The sequence below is a fragment of the Simochromis diagramma genome, unplaced genomic scaffold (assembly GCF_900408965.1).
Source record: "Simochromis diagramma unplaced genomic scaffold, fSimDia1.1 OVJJ01000348.1, whole genome shotgun sequence".
NCBI lineage: Eukaryota > Metazoa > Chordata > Actinopteri > Cichliformes > Cichlidae > Simochromis > Simochromis diagramma.
Window position 1 is genome coordinate 436,123 of NW_024386755.1, and position 21,825 is coordinate 457,947.

Genomic DNA, 21,825 nt, shown 5'->3' on the forward strand with positions numbered 1-21,825 from the left:
CATTTCTATTTCTAATCAAGAAGCTTTCAGTTTGTACAGTCAATAGCGACTCACACCACTCCTGCATGAATAAATTTATGGACTGGTTTTTATAATTGCTGCTCATTTTATATCCTCTGTATCTCAGGTTTCCAGTGCGTCCAACTGCACAGACTACCAGAGTAGACGCCTCAACATCCTGTATGAGAGAGAGGACGGCAGTCTGCAGTACGCCCACACAGTAAGACTGCAGATGATGCTGCACTGCTGTATATTGCTGCTGGTTAGATATACCACCTCCGTAATCTATGTTTTCTTCCTCATCCTAGGTGAACGCCACAGCGTGTGCAATCCCCCGAACAGTAATCGCCATCCTAGAGACGCACCAAACCAAAGTAAGACACCAGCAGCATTTTTTTCCCCCCCACATTAGTTTTTTTCCCCCACATTATTATGAAAGACAGTTCTGTAGTATATTCCCCTCATGTTTCTCATAATAAAACGTCAGCTCATCTACCTAACACAGTGTATAATGTGTAATATTTGTGGTGTTGTGACTGTTGTGATTCATGTTTCTCTAAATCACTTCTGTCAAACTCACATCCTAGCCTTCCAAACATTTTTTTCTGGGACTTTGCACATACACGTGAGGTTCTAAATAAATTTTACTCGACCTAGTTACAGCAGCTGTCTGCAGTAATGCGCCCCGTGCACACGCCACAGTGGAACAACAAAGGAAAGTTGAGGCTGCTGGGAGAGAGACAACTTCTTTACTGAGTGTAAAGAAAGCTGGTGACTCTATGTGCCACAAGACAGTTTGTGTTTGCAAAGAATAATTTGTTTTGTAATTCTGAATCAGCACACAGAGCCACAGAAGGGTTAGAAGTTGTAAAAGGCAAGTCTCACTGCAGCAGTGGAAACGGCAACCGAGTCAGGTTGAGGTTGAATGGTACAGGTGAACTTCAAGATCAAGGATCTTTAAATTTTTTCTAAAACCCACTGAGCTGTCACGTTCAGGCTCTATACCAGGGGTCTCAAACTAGCGGCCCACATCACCCCTACTTTATATTGACGTGAAGTTACTTTTTTGTTAGGGAGGATTTGTTTGTTGTTGAGTGCAATGCTACAATAAGTTCTTTAAAAAGGAAAAAATGACTTAATATGAAGGCAATATGAGCAGAGAGTACAAACGTGATGAGGGATTGGGTGTGTTAGTTCAGTGAGAGAGTTATTTGTAAAGAAAACAATTTTCACTCGTAGTCCAAAACGAATGTGTACACTTAGGTCTGCATTTTTATTTTGGTAAATACAAACAAAATTATAGCAGAAGTGCTGGCACGTGTCTGGCCAGTTTGTTCATTTGGTAGTTCAGTGAAAGGCTTCAGTTAGTTAAGAGTGAGAACAATAATTGTGCTCACTTTAGCAGTTTTGTCTTGTTATACAAAATGTGAAATTTCAAAAAACAAACAAAACACGACATTTTTGGAAATATTTGTGGGTGTTTTCGTGATTTTTTTTTTTTTTTTTTTTTTTTGTACTACTTGAACACTAAAGTGTCCCTCACACGAGATGACAGAAGTGGCCCACAGATATTTTAAGTTTAAGACCACTGATCTAGACTGTAGTAAAAGATGAATACCTTGACATCGCATATACCTGAGCTAAACATTTTCGCCGTTGTAGCAGGTTGATTTTTTTTTTCTTTTTTCGTTTTCAGCCGTTCTTTTGATTTGCTGCTGTGTTTGGATCGTTGTGTTGGTGCTGATAGGCTGTGCGTGGTTTTACGTTTTCACAGAGGACTTGTTCTTGAAATCTTGAAGCTTTTCAAACCTAACTCATGCTGCCATGCTCTGTTTCTACATCAGAGGCTTTCTCCTTTCAACACTTCCAAACAATCCGTACTTGTATAATTGTGCCATCATGAACTTTAACCATTAAACTTCTCGGAGCATTGCACAGCCAACCTTTGAGGTAAATTTGCTGGGATGTCCACTCTTAGGAAGGTTGTAGCACGTGTTAACACACACCTGAATGCTCCAGACCAGCAAAGTCCCAAAGTTCTGCTTTTTGTAAAGGTACTCACACTCAATGATAATCAATTAATTAAGTGCATTTGAATAACACCAACTGGCTGTTAATTCTTATAGAAGTAGTGAGGGTGTATTTAGTTTTTCACAGGAATTGATAAAGTTTAGCTCTTTTTTTCTCATATGTTTTCAAGAAGTTTTGAAACTAAGACTATACTTCCTTACGTTCTCTCACCAGGAGGGAACAATACGTGTTCCCCGAGCCCTGCAGCCTTACTTGAGTCTGGAAGTGATTGAGAAGCCAAAGTACACTCCACTGAAATACATTGGACCCAATCAGCGCTACCCACCACCAAGGCCGGCTCCTAAAATTAGATGACACTAACACAAGTTCAACACTCTAAACAGAAGCCATTGTCTACATAAATAAATAACTGTTTGTTTATTAAATGCAAGTGGATTGGTTGATTGACCATGTCCCTCAAAAGACATAAAAAACGTTGAGAGTGAATTAAGTTTGTCCGTGTTTGAAAGAAGACCACTGTAAATAGATTCATTCCTTTGTCTAATGTAATGAAACTGGTGTCTTTTGTCTGGATAATTAGAGGAACAATAAGAAAAAAGCAATAAAAAGTGTGTATATCTCCAATATCGTTACTTTGGGTTTTTTTTTTCAGGGGGCTGCATATATAGACCTTGTAGATGGATTAGCTCTACAACAAAAACACACTATGTGCCTTTGAAGGAGGGAGCTTGCAGTTGGATATTTAATAACTCCCAAAGGTGACATACAGACCTGTTAATGTGCCTTACATTACCAGCTGTTTCAAAGTGATCTGCTAAAATAATTGAGCAGCAGCTAGAGGAGGTGATGGAGCCTACAGGGAGCCTGCAATCAAAGTGTTATCCTAATAGTGTCATTGAAGAGCTTGTTGGCTGGGGTTTAAACAGAGCGCAGTTTAAGTTAATTTATTTTCACTTGACTCCAAGGAGAGCTGCATGCCCCTACTGTTATCAGAGTTGATGCGCAAATATTTTTGCTAAGTACAGGACGTCAACCTGATTCTCTGGCACCGGTCTGGGCTTTAATCGGTCACCTGACACCACACACACACACACACACACAGAGGACTGTGCTCCGCGGCTCGGCTCCACCTCGCTCGGCGGGTGTGTGAAGAAGATCCAGCCCGTTATTTCAAGGTTATCTCCTGCAGGAGCCTCACTTCCCGGATCCTATGGGAATTCTGATAACCGCGGTGTTTCTCTGGGCTGCCGTCGGAGGTAAGCATTCATCACATCCATTAAACACACACACTGTGTGCATGCAGGGCGCTTTTAGTGTGAAGTGGCGGCAAAAAATTGGCAAGCTAAGCCGAAGACGACCCAGTTCTTTACACGCTACTACCTCAGCTACTCTTTTTACCGCCATGGAGCCGGCTTTGTGATAGAAACACACACAATAAACGCGTTTTAGCGCTACTTTGTGGCGCAGACTGGCGCTTTATGCTAACCTAATGGCGGAATCCGCAGGGGTTTAAGACTAATAGGCTAAACAGGAGCGTTGTTACATAATTTGTTGTGCGCCCACCTTTGTGTTTGTGTGCCTGTGGGGCGATGCTGCTTCTGCCCGTAGACACATTTCACACACAGAGGAGTATTTCAGTGTTTAGGGACTCCCGGCTTTGTCCGCTACTAATCCAAATGGAAAAAGCTCCGCGCGCAGGTGAGCGGAACAGCGCACACGTGCGCGTGATGCTCAGCTGCACGCGCCAGCCGCTGCGAGAGCCAGCGTAATCAATTATAACCTGGGGGGAGTGTGCTTCACACACACACGCGTGTCTGCAGGGGCGCACAGCTCTGTCAGTAACCTATAGAGGATACTACAAGCTGTGGGTTAGAGTTGTGTCGCAGTGTGTGAGGGCAATAACCCCACCCTAACACTATACAACCAAATCTATTATTACATTAAAATGGATATAAAATACTGCATAATGCAACTGCCGCTCCACATCTGTCAAAGCCAACACTCCATATTGCGCATCCTTCAACCCCCCCATAATAAATGCACCTATTCCTGATGCAGACAGACATTTGGGGGCTTGTTGAGCAGCTCGTGTACTCCACTAATTTGACTTGGACACGTGATGTATTCATTTCTGAGCGGACAAGCCGAAATAAAGCCAGATCACGGTGATGATTATGGCGCTGGGGTGTCCCAGCTTGCACGCACACACTTCGTCATCACATGGACATGCAGACTGTTAAAAGGCCAAACTGTAGGCAGCTCACGTGTCTGCGAGGGGGCACCAGTGGTATCAGCTGGTCCCGTATTGATCCTGCACTGATCGGGCTGCGAGCTGCGATCCCACAGAGCCCAGATAAAAGTCAGAGCTTTAATTTTCCTCAGTGTCTTTTATTATTTATAATTATTTGTGAATACATAACATTTGAAGTCATGTTTGATGAAGTGAACCTTTATGGAGTCTTTCAAACAAAACCGTTGTTGTTAGTTGATAGACACAATCAAAGTGAAGTGGTTTTAATAAATAAGCTGATGAGAAACACTAAGAAAACAAAACAACTGTTGATTTCCATTATGTGACTCAGAGATATATATTTTTTTGTAGATGTGAGTAATTCCTTAGAAACTTCCTTAGAGAAATTCTCCTTTGTGTATTTTGGGTGGCACTGTTAGTGTGGTATGCTTGGCAGTGGTGGTTTTGGAAGAAAAATGCACTTCATGCTAATAGAAGTACACGCTCATTAGGCATTTTAAGTCAGTCAAAAATATTATGACAGTTAAAAACTTATTTATTTTACCCTTTTTATGTCAGGGGCCCAGACTTGATGATATTTACCTTTATTTATGCATGATTTTCTTCATAATTGTGATGGCGAAGTACCACTAAAAAAAACAAAAAACAATCTTGTAAAGTAAAGTTAACATGTGCGATGACATTTGTAAACAAAGAGTGAATAAAGCTGCTGGAACTGAGCAGCATCACGTCTCACACTTCAAACAGTCCTCGCTCCCGGCGCGCAATAATGAAGGAGAGGGTTGCAGGCTGCAGGATGAACATGGATTCTTGGTCCTCGCTAGATGCAGTGTATCACCGTGAGGAAAAGGCACCAGCAGAGCAGCTTAGTGTGCCTTTAATGACTGGCTGGCTTGTGTGGTATTGGTGACTGATTTAACCCGGGTGGAAAACGACCTTGTGAGCTAAAGCTTCTGGGAACGACTGTATCCTGGAGTGCGAGAGAGAAGGGGGGACTGGGAGTTAAGCACATTAACAAGGGAACAGCTCCACCTACGCTCGCACAGAGCAAACGGTTGGAAAGTAAACAAACTACTTCATCTGTGGTGCAAGGTTTCAGCTCCTTTTACTGATAGAAAACTGCTGATTACATTGATTTTTAGTCCAATTGTCCCTCCGTGCCTCACCGTGTTCACTCTGCGTCTCTGTCTGTGTTTGTGTTTCAGTGGGAAGCCGGCCAGTAATCTCACCCCTTAATGATGCAAAGGTGAGGAACAAGACTTTATTTTTGAATTTCATCCATCAGTCTGCTGCTTTTTAATTACTCAACTGTAAAATATGTGTGTGTGTGTGTGTGTATTGTACCATTAGGTTGAATGTATTATTCAGGAGACACTGAATGAAGATGGGTCACCGCATGATTGTGGCCCACAGCTAGCAGGTAGGTAACCAATTAGCTGTTCTTAAGAGATCAGATGGTGTCATGCAGGGTTTGGTGTGTGCGGTTTGATTACACGGTGATTAGGCTCGCTTGTGTCTAATTGTTTTTTGCAGATGAACTTGATGAGGTGCACAGGCATCAGGGTCTTCTCAGGGAGCTGCAGAAACTGGCTGATGATGGTACACATAAATTCACACTGCCTCAGTCTGATGTTGTTTTTAAGATATTAAAAAAAACAACTAAAAAAACCCCATAAAACATGGGCACTTATATTTGTTGTCTTTTTTTATGTCACACTGACTGTTTCCATTTTTCAGAGAGAGATAAGGAGCATGATGATGAACGGCAGCGGTACGAGTACAATCTGGCCAATGATGAGAAGGATGAGAATGACATCGAGGAGACGGGCGAGGACGAGAGAGATCTGAGCAACCTCGCAAAGGAGACAGAGGGAGAGGAAGAAGACAAAACAGAGGATGATGACACCAAGGAGAAGGTGATGGAGGAGCCACGCATTGAAGACAGAGAGAGGGATGACGAGGAGGAACGAGCCAAGGAGCTCGAGGAGCTGCTTGCCGAAGAGCTTGCCAAGAAAGGCAAGGAGGAGAGAAATGACGAAGAGCTCAAAGAGCTGCTGAAGGAGCTTAAAAAGAAGAGGTATGAGGCGGTGAAGGAGAGGGAGATCCAGAAAGGTGCTGGGACGGAGCACAAGGACAAGGTGGAGGACAAGAAGAAGGAGCAGCAGGACAAAGAAAAGAAGGAGGAAATGGTGGAGGACTTGGAGAAGCAGAGGCTCGAGGAGAGGAGGAAGAATGAGGTGGAACTGATGGTGGAGAAAGAGAAGGTGGAAAAAGAGTTGAAGGAGCTGCTCAAGGAGCAGGACAGCAAGGGCAAGCCAGAGCAGGAGAGGGAGAGAAAGGAGAAGCAAGAGGAGCTGGATGAACTCGTCAGGAAGATGAAACGGGTGCAGGAGGAGGAACAGCAGGAGGTGCAGGGCAGGGAGAAAGAGGAAGACGAGGACCAAAAGACGGGGGAAGAGAAGAAGGAGGACAGTGAGAAGAAGAAGGAGGAGGGCGAGGAAGGAGACAAAGAGCCCGACTCTGAGAAAACAGAGACTGGATTTAAGAAGGAAGAGGCAGCAAAGGAGGTGGAGGTGAAGGAGCCCCAGCAGAAGAGAGTAATGGAGAAAGCGAGCGATGAGGCTACACGGCAGTTTGAGCGGGAGCGGTACAAGGGTGAGGAGGAGGAGGATGGAAACGGGGAGGACGAGGAAGATGAGGATGAATATGTCAGGGAGGATGAGGAGGGGCAGCAGGAGGAGGAAGACAATGAGGGTGAAGAGGAGGATGAAGAAGATGAAGGAGAAGTAAGTTAGAACAATTAATGGGTACATTCAGGCTTAACTACAGATTACATTGTAATTATACTGTAGTTACTTGGTAGTTATTGGAACCCATAGAATCACGATATCATCCTTGGTGATGTAGTATTGATAGAGGGACGCCAAATAACGACATTTTATTAAATAAATTAAAATTCTCTGGGAATACCAGAACCAAAAGGGGTCATGTGACCTGGCAACCTTGATAATCTCACTTTTAATCACATAAATAAATAAATAAATAACTGAAGTAAGATAACTTTTTTTAATTGGCTAAAACAAATACTGACAAAGTTTAAATCTGAGGACATTACATGCGGTTAAAAAAAAGGTGATAAATCACAATGTATGTTACTGTAATATTCAGTATATCACAAAGTAAAAGATTTTACACTTTCAAAATCAAACATGAAGCATTAAGACCAAAACGTCCGAGTGAAATGCAACTGAAATATATAAAATCAGTGGTTCATTTATTCAAACAATTAATCATTAAGGTAAATATGCTTGGTATATAGTCGGTGTATACAAGTCAATTTAATTTGACCAGACTCCATTAAATGGAACATTTATTATTGCATGTTTTGTTTTTTGTTTTTTTTGGGGGGTTTTTGGGGTTTTTTTTGGGGGGGGGGGGTCTCTTGTTACATTGACAGTGGTTTGGGATAGTTGAAAAATATGCTTTCTCTTAGCTTGTCTGTTCAAATTACAAATGCACTGATTCCAGGCTTGTGCAACTGTTTTTTAATCTGCAGGAGCTGCTGGAGATTGAAGCAGAGCTGCGCAAAGTGGCTGCAGAGCTGAGGGAACTTCGCAGAGGATAAGATACCCATAACCCACACGCACAGCAGAATGACAAAACCCCTTTGTTGCATTCACAGTCACACATTCGGCTCACACAGTTTCCATTTAACAGCCTTCAAATCCCTTCAACACTCAGAGGAATCTGTAAATGGACATTAGTGCAAAGTGTACATACCCGGTACTGTTGGTTCATTTCTGCTTTTAGATTGCCTGGAGGGAAAAAGAATACTCTTTTTTTTCTTCTCTTTTGGTCATTTGGATGTGTTTTTGTGTTGAAGAAAAAGACGTAGTTTTCCCAGAGAATCTGAAAGCTTGTGCTCATCACCGTTGCCCCTGTCTTCTCGAGTATCTGTAAATAACGTGCGTGAGGTAGACAGGTGATAGATGCAATAGCATTTCAGCACTTTCATTCAGATGTTAGTTTGATTGCAGATTGTCAGCCACGAAGAGTCACGATCATAGCAATCAGCGCTTCTTTTACTCTGAAGGTTTCATCTTTGATGGCGTGTTCTTGTTTCAGGAAAAAAAAATACAGTTTCCCTATTATAAGTAGTTAGTGTATTTTAATATACAGTATATTTTGTGCAATAACTGATAACTGTGTGTACCCTGCTGTTCCGACTGTTAACGATACTGCTGATATTTGTACCCAGGAGGAAGTCGTTATCTCCTCTTAATTTCTTTGGCGACTTAAGTAGAAATGAAGATTGTTTGTTTCATTTGGCGCACGCACTGTTACAGCCAGACTGTTTGCGACGAACCGGGGTGACACGAGCGAAACACACACTTGCATGTACATCACACGTTAAGTTTGTCTTTTGCCTGGTTGATCGTGTGGCAGAAGGAGGTGATGTACTTACAGCTTACAAGGTCTAAAAGTGTCACCTCAGGTTTCTCAGCCAGCTTTGCACTCTTATCTTAACAAGCCAAGGAGGAGCTGAAGGAAGGAGGAGAGGAAACACTAAAGCCATTTGTTGTCTTTTTGGTAACAGTGACACCGACAATAACGTCGATAAATACTAGGTAGTGTTACATCCCAGTTTTAATGGCTGTCATGTCATTTGTGTAAATATCAGATATGTGGTCTGTAAGCCAAGGTCATGGGAAATATGAAGCAACACCGCCCCCAAGAGGACACTGGGCAGATATGCACTTAGTGCAGGATTAACAGGGTTGCTACTGGAGGCCCACTTAGTGCAATAACACAGTATAGACTAGAGCACACGCGAATGCAATAATTAGCCAAATACTGAATTATTTAATGTATTTTAATATGTAATCAAAGTGCATCATGTGGTACTTGTATACAAATATTTCTCTTTTTTTCTACAAGGCCGAGATTTACGATACGTTTATGTATTTGAACACTGGCCGAGCCGACGGTCAACTTGTGTAAACACGTGGTAATAATACACGTTATGAATCAACACTGACGATGTTATAGCAATCTATTCCAAAGAGGAGATGCTTGTTCGCTCAAAGGTTAATCAACATGAATGTACTGTAGTTCCTTTTTCTATAGAAATACAAAATGAATCTCACAAACCAGCAGGATCACTGCAGGAAACGTCTGTGGGGAGGTGACGCGCTCAGCATAGAGGACATATGACACAATATGGAAAAAAGTGATTAAAAAAGGCATTTGTAATATTACTGGCCAATCAGAGTGCTGTATTTTGTGCCTGCTGTATCTTCTTCTATGCTACCTGTCAATCAATAAACAGAAAAGTATACTCAAGTACTGTAGGTTGCCTTTTTTTTTTTTTTTTTGCTTGTTTGTTGACCTTAACAGAGCTGAGACAATTAGCAGGTCAAAGTAATTAGTGTGTTTTGAAGAGGATAAAGTTCGGGATCAAGTTTTGCTTATCCTTTTGATGAAACCAATCCGTGATCAACTCCTGGGGTGACAAACACCCACTGTTTCCTCAGAGGAACCACCTGTAGTGTGCGAACCAGCAGCGGCGTGTTTGTCCAACACTGACTGGATGTGGCTGAGCAGAGAGGAGAAAAACTGAGGCATGCCCTCGTAGCCTAGCAGAGAAAAGAGCGCATCAGAAAACGACAGTGTCTTCCTGTGTGTAAGTCACTGTGTACTCCGGCACTACCTGGGAAAATGTTGATGTCGATGACGGTGAGCGCGTGCGTTCCTATGTTGACGATGACATCCACGCCAAACAGGGCCATGCCGAGCTGAGCTCGGAGCTCCTTGACGAGGGCGGCCACAGCATCTGAGCTGGGAGAAGGCGGGTCCACCATATGTTCATCCACCTTAGAATATGAGACGTGGCATTTTATGGTGGACATGAGCAGCATTTGACCTGTTGCTTTAAACTAAGTCCGAAATATTACTCACAGACGTGAGATTAGAGTTCGACTCTGGTTTGGACACCTTTTGGCTGTTGAAGAAGATGGTCTTCCTGTCTGCAGGCAGGGAGAAAGAGAAACAGTTATACAGAAAGCAAAACTAGGTGATAACAGTGGCACAAGAAAGTAAAAGTAGTAGAGAAAATGAAATGCTGGAACTCAAAAGGAAGGGACACAAAACAAAAGGAAAAGCAAGAAAGGTAAGGGCGATGCAAGTGAGTTAAAAAAAAAAGTTAAAATATAAAGTTAAATGATAAAAGACGGGAAAGACGAAAGGAATATTGGCGGGGTGGAAACTGACCACAGGGGCCGGAGGGAAAGTTCTTGATAGAGGGTCTCTCTACGCAGCAGTGCTTGTCTCCTACCACAAACACTTTGTACAAAACGGCTCCGTGGTTCACAAAACTCTGAAGCACACAGGGAGGATGGATATCAGCCAGACTGGCTGCACTGAAGAGCAGACACATCTGCAGCATGGAGACCACATGAGATTAAGAAATGGAAACTTACAAGAATACATTTTACAGTTAGTAGTTGGTAGATATCAAGTGGGATTTTGCGAGGCAGGAAAAACCAAATCAGCTACCTCATGTGAATATGAGCCGTGTGCCACTCTGGTTTTACAAACTGAGGTGAGGAAAAGAGGAAGTGTTTGTGTGTTAGTATTTTATTTTTATAAAACTGAATTGCATGTTACCTCCAGGCTTCAGTCACACACACACATGCATGCATGCACACAAAGATAATAAGTAAGAAATGTGGAGGACAGACATTAAGTGAACTGACTGAGAGGAAATGTTAGGCCCTGTCTTATCACAGCCTGCTGAATGGATGACAGGTCACTGCCACTGTGGACCTCGAGGCATGGGGGACTGCAGATACGCCAGTCTGACAAACAAAGAAGAATGAGTAACTGTTAATATCTGCGATTGAGCTGTAAGCTGTGTTACCGTTGGGCTAAGAAGCTGCAGTCACCTCGGAGTGAACTGTTCAGTTGGCTCATTATCCGACCCGAGACAAAGCGGTCTAATAGTTTAGCCATGGCAGGCAGGGGATCCAGCAGCACTGTGTCAGGATGAGCTGAAACATAACTCTGTGGTGGGAATGAGAGAGGAGTCACTAACTGCTCATTAATGAAAACGTCCAGCTGCACCATTATTATTAACACCCGAGATTAAAAGACTACATGCAGAGGGTACTGGAGTATCCTCTGTCAGCAGCCCCAGATGAATACACAGTTTGCTGGACTTGCAACATGAATAGTTTAAATAGGTGCAGCATTACCTGAAAGTTATCAAGGAGCTGCTGTGATTGGCTATCGTGCTCAGCTTCCACAATTACGTCAGACAGCTTGTGAAGGATGATGTCAAAGGGTCCCTGAGGGCCCAGGGGCTGAGTGAGATCAATCTACAATAGAAAAAAAAATGTACAGGCTATGTTGATGGACTTCTTTTAATATAGAATTTTCTACTTTTTATTACAAGCTTCATTATCTTATTCTTTAATCCCAGTTTGGATTAGTGAGACAGACTCCCTCTCTACTTTTAGGACTAGACTTAAACTTTCCTTTTTCATGTAGTTAGGGCCGGATCGGGTGACCTTGAATCCTCCCTTTGTTACGCTGCAATACACCTAGGCTGCTAGGGGCTTCCCATGATGCACTGAGTGTTTCTTCTTCAGTCTCTCTATATATTTATACACATTTATAAACTCTGTTTTTAATCATTAATTATTAAAATCTCTGTCTTCCTCCCCTCACCCCCAATTGGTCTCACAGATGGCTGCCCCTCCCTGAGACTGGATCTGCAGGAGGTATCTTCCTTTTGAAAGCGAGTTTTTTTCCCTCCCACTGCCATCAAGTGTTTGCTCACAGGTCGTCATTAGACTGTTGGGATTTTCTCTGTATTACAGTAGGGTGTTTCCCTTACAATATACAGCACCTTGAGGAAACTATTGCTGTGATTCGGTGCTATATAAATAAAAAAAATTTAATTGAACTGAACCCATTCGCACACATATCCATACCTTATAATGTTCACACACACACACTCCAATCAATGCACGAGGAGCAACTCAAGGTTCAGTATCTCGCTTGACATGCAGACTGGAGGAGCTGGGGATCAAAGCACTAACTTTACAATTACCACATGACCCACCCACTAAACCTACAGACCCTGGCGCTCTCGGGCTGTCTCTAAACAACTGTGCTTATCTTTTAGGTCAAATCAGATTGGGTGTGCTCAGGGTGGTGCAGCTGTAAGCCATAATAGATGTAGCCAATCTATGCTGTAGGAGTTTAATATAGCTAAATTCTCATATTATCACTCATATTATCTTCATTTGTGCAGTCTTGAAGTGTAATAAATGTACAGTTGCAAATGGCAGTTTGTTTTAGCACATGTAGCTGATCACTGCACCAATTAAGGAGTGATCATCAAAAAATATAGAAAGTCAAATTTTCAAATGGCTGAGCAGGAAAAACACAGGTGTTACTGTTCGCATTGATAATATCCCCATTCTGTCTATAACAGTGATAAAACAAGAATAAAGCTAATTTGAATATCGCCTCCCAAAAAAGCGTGTGCTACAAGACATGATCAAATGAGTCTGTGTTATTACTTTAAGTTTGAAATCGTTGCATATCCAACCGGTAGTCAGCAGCAAGGAAAGCAGGGGTGTTTCTTTGAATTGTGGCCACTTTTCCTAGAACACTTGGAAACCTATGACCAAGCGCCTTGTCATAGGGGAGTAATCTGACTGAAGGTGAATGTTCTTGTGATTTGGTGCCATATACATAAAACCAAATAGAAAATCAGCACTGTCTTTAAGCCTTATATGATTCGAGAAGAGAACAAAGAAAAAAAACAAAAGAGTTGACCTCTGGGGAACACCGTGTGACAGCTGTCTTGGCTTCAGGAGGGATCAGACGTTTTACAACCAAACCACAGAGCCAGTAGATAATTATGTACATTAGCAGGGCCTTGTTACTGGCACACCTACAGTCAATAGATTGCAACACAGTGACTCGTAATAACTTCCAGAAGCAAGGTCAACTTCATGACATCACACAGTATGTAAAAGGTTAAGACACCACATGAAATATATATAGACCTTGTTCACGCAGTTCTTTTGATTTTCTTTTGGTATTGCTTAACACTTCGTTTTAAGCCACCAGCAAATCTTTCAGACAAGAAAAAAAGAGTCACTTCCTGATCTCTGCTCCTGAAATCTAAATCACCATAAAACACACCCAGGTGGTTTTACACACCCATGCAGTAGTATATGAAGATATTTGCGTGCAGTTAAGTGTCTGAACAGTTATGATCACGGATGGGTTGCAAGTTCACTACAAGCAGATTATAGCAGGTGGCCGCAGGTGGCTGCGATACTAACTGCTAATGTTGTGGCCGCAAGTATGTGACTATGAGCGCATAGTGTTCATAATCTAGTGTCACAGCTATCAAGCAAGTATGAAAACATCCATCTACCGTCACGCACTTACAAAGACATGCAATGCTAAGCATGTTCGCTCACACACACACACAAACAAGAAAGTTTTTAGCCTTTACACTAAATTTTTTTTAAATAATTTCCCCCTAATTTGGGCTTTTACAATCATCTTACTCCTTGGAGTCTGACACAGCATCACTCACACACTGCCTTGTTCCACTCGTCTTAATTAAACTGTAATTATCAACACGAATACGTAACAAATAAAAAAAAAAAACTGGCCTGTGTTCAGCCTCGCATTTCATGTGACTCGCCATTGTGATTGCAAAAGATTTAACACACAGCCAAGATTTCATGGGCGAAAAGAACTCACCTTTACCACTTCCACTCCATGGTGTCTGTAGGAAAAAATATTAAAATGCTTATTGTCTATTGTTATGTTACACATAATGAACAAGACTATGCTGACAAATCATTCAGTATAGAGAATTTTACAGTTGAATAGCCTCATAGTAAAACAATAAGTACACTTACGCACAGAACCGTATGAACGCGTCCAGGTTCATCCTCCTGCGCTTCTTGTCGCTGAGCCAGCAGCCCACCCTGCGCTCTGACCGGACCCCTGCAGCCGAGGGACCGCACACGCGCACGGACAGACGATCCATTCATCCCTTCCCTCTGCCACTTCTGCTCGGGAGTGTCGAGTCCTCTCACTCATTTATGGGAACAGTCATGAGTCATGGTTGTCCGAGTCCGCACGGGAGGAGCGAGAGGGCCAGTTTAACTGGTAAAGTCTCTGACTTCCTCGTTGCCGCTGCCATCCAATTAAAGCGGCCGGGGCCGGTCATGGAGCCGCTCTGAGCGAAAAACTGAAAGAGAAAGTAAAAATCCTGTCGGGGAAGTTACTCCATTAGCCTGCTTTCACGGCAGTAGCACAGGCATGTCATTTCCTATTATCTGACTCTTGAAAAACACACGAAGTATCGATTATTTGCGTGCTCATATAGACATATTGAGTAAAGTTCACCTGAGGTCACAAGGAGGAAGATGTCCCGAGGGTCCAACGCAGGTTTTGACCGACACATCACCATTTTTTCACCAGAGGGCCGCCTCTACCAAGTCGGTAAGGGACATTTTCTGTTGTGTGTTAGCTAACAGCAAACCCGGACCATGCCTAGTGTACAGTACAGTAGCACAGTCATTACCAGGTGTGAGCTACCTGCTGCTGCTAATCGAAACAACACTACAAAAACATGATGGAGCAAAAGTAGCTAGCTTCTTCTGGTTTCGGTGCGGAGTACGGTTAGCGTCCAAGTTGAACACGTACTAGTTGCTATACCTGTTTTTACTCAAGCTTGAATGTTTATAACCTAGTTAAATTGCAATATGAATAACTGAACACAGTTAGTAGTTAGTTTGAGTTAGTTTTATTCTTTATGTGTGCTTTTAGTGTTTGAAGTATCCCGAAAAGAGAAAAAAAATAGTTCCTCTAAGTTGTTTTCATAACTATCATGGGCTAACTCGGTGCCTTCCCCCTCATAAATTAAATAATCAGAATAAAAAAATAAAGGGGGAGGTTTATGTTGTTATTTTTTCTCATATGTGTCTTGTGCTGCGATGCAGAGTATGCCTTCAAAGCCATCTCTCAGGGCGGGTTGACCTCCGTTGGGATCCGGGGTAAGGACACCTCGGTGGTGGTCACACAAAAGAAAGTTCCGGTAAGACCTCAAACGCGTCTCACTAGTGATGATGCTGATGATGATGATGTGAGCTGAAGCCAAACAGTGAGGCCACTTATGACTCAAAGCATGTCAGCAAAAAGCTTGAATAAGATACCCTGTATATAACATGATAGGGCCTCAAACACACCTTTGGCATGTTTTTTATTCTCCTATGTCAGCTTCATCATCTAGTCACTGCAGTTATGGATGTTATGGAGTGTGCACGGATCCAGATATGATCCAGGAGACCCATTCATTTATCCAATTTAGGGTTACAGGAGGGCTGGAACTATGATAGGGTGAAAGGCAGGGTCTTTCGGAGACCACAAAGGCCTTCTTTAGAAAGGTTTTAATGCCAGACAAGACAAATATTGAGCTATTTGGCCACAATGGCAAGAGGTTTGTTAGAGGAGTAAAGCTGCGGCTTTCAAACCTAAGAGCACTCACTGTATAAGCTGTCAAGCATAGTAGTGGTCTTAAGTTGCCCTTGGGCTGTTTTGCTGTACCAGTGGTACTGGTACAAGATGTAGCAGTACCCAAAGAACCAACCTTAGCCCTGTTGAAAATTTGTGGACTATGCTTCAGATGTGATGATGTTCCTAAAAACCAAAATAAATGAACTCTACCAATTCGAGCAGAAGGACTGGTCATATATCCAGCCAGAATTATACTAGAACCTTTTTGATGGCTACCAAAAGTGTCCAGCTTGCTAAGGCACATTTAACCAATGATTAGTGGGGGTGTCTGTATATAATTGATCCCATGTATAAATATTTCATCCTATGTGAATTAGAGAAAAAGACCCTGGAAAAAGAACATCACAAAAAACAAAAGAAAAGGAAAAAGGAAATTATCAGAAGATCAAAGTGCTTAAAACCATCAGAGATTTCATGAGTCTAAATTGTTACTTTGACAAAATACTGCAGTGTCTAGATTTATAAAGTTGGATCATTTTTCCTACAGGATAAGCTGCTGGACTCTTCCACTGTGACCAACATGTTCAAACTAACACCTCGCATTGGCTGCGTGATGACCGGGCACAATGGTATGTATACATCACTTAACAGCATGCGTTTCATTATGATAATGTGTATGCTGTGCTGTCATAAATAATAATGAATAAATATGAGACGTGATGTATGTGTTGTTAAAGTGTTGATGTTCTTTTTGTGTGTAATTACACTCAAATCCTGTTGTTCCTGTGCAGCTGACAGTCGTTCCCAGGTTCACCGGGCCCGAGTGGAAGCTGGGGAATGGAAGTATAAATTTGGTTATGACATCACGGCAGACGTGTTGTGTCGCAGGTTGGCTGATATCTCTCAGGTGTACACGCAGAATGCTGAAATGAGACCTCTAGGCTGCTGTAAGTAGGCGCTTACGTGCATTTTTACATTTTATTTGCGTCAATATACAGATATAATTAATAGTTAAGACAGTTTAGTTTAAGGGACACATTAATAACACATATAAGAGCTCATTAAAAACTGACTGCATGTGCACTGAATGTTCACAATCTGAAGGACGGCTGTCTTAAGTTGTCCCCGTGTGCTCCCAGGTATGATCATGGTGGCCATTGACCCCCAGCACGGTCCTGTCCTTTATAAATGCGACCCGGCAGGCTATTACTGTGGCTTCAGAGCCACGGCGGTTGGAGCCAAACAGACGGAGGCTAACAGCTACCTGGAGAAGAAGCTGAAGAAAAAGCCAGAACTCAACCATGACAGGACAGTGCAGGTAAAATGAAGCTTGATGAAAACACACTTTCTCTGAATTATTGATGCGATGCCTCCAATTTTAGTCGAAAAGGTGAGTTATGCGGTGGTGGTAAAAGCTGCTGGGTGGAATCGAAAGGATTGTCCTCCAACAGAAAGGCCAAGGTATACCAACAGTGTCCCTGAATAAAACGTTATACAGGATGTTTTTACATCCTGCAAAAGTCAAATTTGTGCCTTTATCACTGGTATAGTCACTGCCTTGACATTATCTGCCTCACTTAGGATTAGCTCATCATACATTGTTGAATTTGTTTTTCCTATACCTGCTCATTCCCAGAATAGCAGCCTCTGATGCACTTGGCCTTTTACCTTTGTTAGAATATCAACATCTCAGTGGTAGTATGTCAGTGAAGGAGAGGGTGTTGCATGATTTCAGCATCTCTGATTGAGATATGATTTACAAGAGGATGACCTGTGAGCAAACAGGTCAATGTGACAATGAACCATAGCAGCCTGTCCTTATAACAGTTTCACATTGCCATTCATGTGACTCTGAACTTACCTCATAAAGTAGGGCTGCTCAATTAATCAAATTTTAATCACGATTACGATCTGGGCTTTCAACCATCATTAAAAATGACTGAGCCGATTATTAGCCCCTCCCTCGTGCTTTACTCTCGCGCTGCTCCGTGTGGCAAATCGAGCGCACCTCTCTGCATTTCGAACATGTGTCACAACAATTAAGAGGACCCGAGGGAAGCTCGGAAAGCTAAGCAGAAGTTATTTGGAGAGGAGAGTGACTGCCGTTGGTTGAAAAGAGAGGTAAAAAAAAAAAGTTCAGTGGTGTGGAAACATTATGGGTTCGCGGAGTCAGACGTGGATCAAGTAGACACAGTGTGTAAACTTTGCTACAGTGTTGTAGCTGCACCACAGAGCAACACTGCAAAGTTCACTAAACACAGATGTTTACATTTTTCATTTATTTTTTATATTGCAAACATTTGCACTGTTATCAGTATTTGCACACTATTTTATATTATTTTTTGACAATCTTTAAAGTCATTATTCAATACATTGTTATTGTTAAATAAATATCATCAAATAATCGAGATCTCAATTTCAGTGAAAATAATCGTGATTATCATTTTTGCCATAATCGAGCAGCCCTATCATAAAGTGTGACGTTTCCAGTAACATGAACCCTGCTTACATGTCTCAGGTCATCTCACCTGTAAAGCCTTACACCAAATAACTCTCAGGCAATATCAGTGTCGAAGACAAATGTCCCGTGTCACGACAAAATATTGGCAGTTTTCTGTCATCTCGATTGTCTCAGTCAAAGCTGCCTTAAGTTGGTGTTGTTGTCGTCTCCATATTCCATAGGAATCACCCACGTTTGATTCAGTCGTAAGTCTTTGGTCATGGCTCAGGCAAATCACTTTCATGAACATGGTTGACACCCAGTAGCTTCTCTTCCTCCGGTCTCATTCTCAGTGGCATCTTATGTATGCAGCACCTTCTGTTTAATGCTCAGTTGTCCAGCATTGTGTGATATTGTTAAAGGCAATTTGGTTAATTGGAAATAATAACCCTGAAAAAAATTCCCAGTGTTTGCAAAATCTTACAATCTATGACTACAAACTTTCAGTCAAGACACAGCATCTCTAGATGCTTCAGAAGTGCTTTTAAAGTCTTCTAGTGTGTGGTTGGCATTATACATTTTGTGTGACGATCGCTAAAACTGCCTGCTGAGTTGTCTATGATGTATTTAACGACATACACTATATGGACAAAAGTGTTGGGCCGCACCTCTTAATCTTTGAATTCAAGTATTGCCAGTCCCATTGCCACATGTGTACAAAGTCATGCACCGAGCAATGCAGTCTGCCTTTACAATAGGGCTGCCACAAACGATTATTTTGAGAGTCGACTAGTCACCGATTATTTTTGCGATTAGTCGACTAATCAGATCATGCATCCATTGGACGTAAAACGTACAGCTTACTGCACCAGCATGCATCTGCTCTTATATAACTATCATTAGCTTACAGCTTGAAGTATTTAAGGTCCGTGCTAACTAAAAATAAAGACAAGATGATAGTTTGTTAAATTTTAATGAAATCTGCAGGTTGTTTCAGTGAAGTTTAATAAACTCAGCCGTCTGCTCCTTGCTATCTAAAATATAACAGGACACCGGAGTATATTCTCCAGCATCTCACACTTCTGATAATCAGCTGTCTGCTTGACGTTTATTCAGCTGTGTAAAAACTTTATTTCTCAGCCAAACCGATTTACTCAGGAACAAATAAAATACTAAAAAAGCCAAACAATAACATTTTTAAGTTATCTAAGTGACTTATATTACATGTTTAACCTGCGTAGCGAAAGACGGCGGTGGGTTTGAAAACGATTTGCCGGGAGTCCGGTGTTCTCACGGGCTCTAGTGAGCCTTGCCCCCGGCTAGCTATCGAGCTAGTGGGTAACAGACGTCTCCGAAAACGTCGGAGCGCTTTTGAAAATATGTGGTGTCTTGATAAACTGAGCAGATATTTGAGGTTTACACAGCTACATTCAGCCTGAAAATATGTTCAACTTTTTTTTGTGACCCAAAAAGAATAATAAGAGTAATATTAAAACTAACTAGCTGCCGCCATTGTTGGAAACTGAGCTGGGCTGCGCTATGAATTCTGGGACAGAGCTTCTTCTTCTTCGGGGTGTAACGGCAGCTAGCATCCTTGTACATGCAGTGCTGCCATCTTCTGTTTCAGTCCGTTATTACACTCAGCGCACCAGCTGTCTCAGTAACTGCAGAGGTTCAAACCTTCTCTAACATTAACGTCAACAGAAGAGTGTGCACTGGGAGCTTCACGGCCTGGGTTCTCTGTGACCAAGAGGATTCTGTAGGTATAATGTGTAGGCCTGTACTTTAGTCCATATGTTGTATCTTTTGCAGTGTAAACCCTAATGTGTCCTGATGTGTCCCTTGAAAAATGAGTCATGAGGGCAGATGTGGTGGTACTTTTTCTTTTGTCCTGCTCCCTTTTTGTTCAGCCAGTGTCAACATTTAGAGGGGTTTAAACGTCAAATCTGACTTGGCCTTTAAAAACCTGAATACTAGTGGTCACCTGAGCACACTATAGAAGCAGGTGTAAACCATGATTTTGTTCATGATGTTGGAGTCAGGCCAGTTAACCAAGTGTAAACTGAACCAAGCCTGAAAATCGCCCAATGCCAGAGAATCAACCAGCATTCCTCAAAACTATTAAAACCTTTTGAATGACTTGCAATACAACCTGTGTTGTAGGAAAACGCACCTGAAACAACATTTTCCTTTCGGCTTTCTCTCCTCTGTGCACCTTGTTAGTCTGTGAAGTTCTACTCTGCTTTCGCTCTGACCGAAAATCCTCTTTAATGTTCTGACTGAAGGATTTTTTCTTTCCTGTTTTTCCAGTTGGCCATTTCCTGTCTGTCCTCTGTCCTGTCAGTGGACTTCAAGGCCAGTGAGCTGGAGATTGGCGTAGTGACCAAAGACAAACCTAAGTTCAGGTAACTTCATTCACACACTGGTTTCACCACATGGGTCATGACTGAGGTTCTGCTCTAGATTTTTACCCTGAAAGAAACGTGGCATTGTTTATTATTTTAGGTGCTTTTATTGCAAATACGAGTTTACTTTTTTGTTTTGGTTCATTCCATTTATATTGTTTGTCAGATGCTTTTTATTTTTTTGTCAGTCTGGTAATTATACAGGATTTGAATCTCTCTGTTTTGAAGGACTTAACATGGCCATGTCTGACTTCTGTTCTTCCACTTTTCCTCCCTCCTCTCCTTCTGGCAGGACACTCGCTGAAGAAGAAATTGAAACCCACTTGGTTGCCATAGCAGAGCGGGAGTAGAGACACCCTTGCAAACATCGGTCTGTGATTTATCATAGTCTGCTATAGTCGGTGTGCTTGATTTAGTCTAATTTACCAATGCTGTTCCACTGTACACAACACTGTACACAGTCGGTCACCTGCATGTCCAGACAGATTAATCAAGCGCACCTGATGAAGAAACTGTGCTAAAAAGGATCGATACATGTTTGATTCGTAGTGATAGGACACATATCTCCAGTGGGCTTTTTTAAAACAGTTCTGTATAGAGTAGTAATGCCATTTTAAAATTTTGATCTTGCACCTAAAGCGACTAGCTAAACTTTTGTTGGATGCTGGTTTGTGCATAATATTTATCATACAGCATTTTTAGGACTGTATGTTTATAACAACACTCTCCAAAGATCATAATAAAACTGTCCCTGGGAGTCATACTTAATGCTTTTTAAGCAATTCACAATAAAACTGAATGCAAAGAAGACTGAGCAATGTCGTGTGTTGGTTTAACGTGAACGGATTAAGGATAAGGATACGTATTCATGAGCAAGAACTAAGGATCCAGGATTTAGACGGGGTAGAGTAATGAGGCCATTAGAAACATTCATGTGTTCATTTATGTTAGCTGCAGCTAAAGCAGATTTAATTTTAAAAAGCAATCACAGTTTATGAGGCTCTTGTGTTGAAATGTATGTGGCTTCTCTGCCTGTTATTCACTGTTGAATGTCCTGCGTTTCTTCTTGTGACCACTAGATGGCAGTGGTGTGCCTGCTTCCAGCCTCTGAGTATTTCATAACAGAATTTGTTCTTCTTTGT

At 42.0% G+C, this 21,825-nt stretch overlaps 5 protein-coding genes across 8 annotated transcripts in view; 3 read left to right on the top strand and 2 right to left on the bottom strand.

Moving 5' to 3' along the window:
* Positions 1–2,655, top strand: part of sars2 (seryl-tRNA synthetase 2, mitochondrial) — an 11,236-nt gene extending 8,581 nt beyond the window's left edge. The window contains exons 14-16 of the mRNA XM_040024262.1: positions 128–220; positions 309–374; positions 2,245–2,655. Coding sequence (XP_039880196.1) covers positions 128–220; positions 309–374; positions 2,245–2,385 — 300 coding nt within the window. The 3' untranslated portion in view covers positions 2,386–2,655. The remainder of the gene's footprint in view (positions 1–127; positions 221–308; positions 375–2,244) is intronic.
* Positions 1–3,751, bottom strand: part of si:dkey-260j18.2 (uncharacterized protein LOC325231 homolog) — a 20,029-nt gene extending 16,278 nt beyond the window's left edge. The window contains exon 1 of the mRNA XM_040024234.1: positions 3,741–3,751. The gene's annotated coding sequence lies outside the window, so the exon portion shown is untranslated. The remainder of the gene's footprint in view (positions 1–3,740) is intronic.
* Positions 2,777–9,625, top strand: LOC120728976 (vicilin-like seed storage protein At2g18540). Its single transcript, XM_040024276.1, has 6 exons — positions 2,777–3,287; positions 5,488–5,528; positions 5,633–5,702; positions 5,816–5,881; positions 6,020–7,068; positions 7,839–9,625. The coding sequence occupies exons 1-6, from the start codon at positions 3,242–3,244 to the stop codon at positions 7,905–7,907; spliced, it is 1,341 nt and encodes a 446-aa protein (XP_039880210.1). The 5' UTR covers positions 2,777–3,241; the 3' UTR covers positions 7,908–9,625.
* LOC120728982 (inositol-tetrakisphosphate 1-kinase-like) lies at positions 7,700–14,480 on the bottom strand. 4 transcript variants are annotated; one of them, XM_040024298.1, is made up of 10 exons: positions 14,240–14,480; positions 14,075–14,099; positions 11,536–11,658; positions 11,227–11,344; positions 11,038–11,139; positions 10,838–10,878; positions 10,553–10,718; positions 10,241–10,308; positions 9,993–10,155; positions 7,700–9,918 (listed from the first exon to the last, which is right to left on the bottom strand). In XM_040024298.1, exons 1-10 carry the CDS (start codon positions 14,368–14,370, stop codon positions 9,779–9,781), a joined length of 1,077 nt encoding a protein of 358 aa, XP_039880232.1. In that variant the 5' UTR covers positions 14,371–14,480; the 3' UTR covers positions 7,700–9,778. The 4 variants fall into 4 exon arrangements, with proteins under 4 accessions (XP_039880232.1, XP_039880242.1, XP_039880224.1 ...); XM_040024308.1 differs by having other exon boundaries at positions 10,553–10,658; positions 14,236–14,480; XM_040024290.1 differs by having other exon boundaries at positions 14,236–14,480.
* A 66-nt stretch (positions 14,481–14,546) lies between these two features.
* Positions 14,547–21,488, top strand: psma6l (proteasome 20S subunit alpha 6, like). Its single transcript, XM_040024353.1, has 7 exons — positions 14,547–14,824; positions 15,325–15,419; positions 16,386–16,467; positions 16,630–16,785; positions 16,978–17,156; positions 20,589–20,683; positions 20,976–21,488. Exons 1-7 carry the CDS (start codon positions 14,749–14,751, stop codon positions 21,031–21,033), a joined length of 741 nt encoding a protein of 246 aa, XP_039880287.1. The 5' UTR covers positions 14,547–14,748; the 3' UTR covers positions 21,034–21,488.
* The last annotated feature ends 337 nt before the right edge of the window (positions 21,489–21,825 follow it).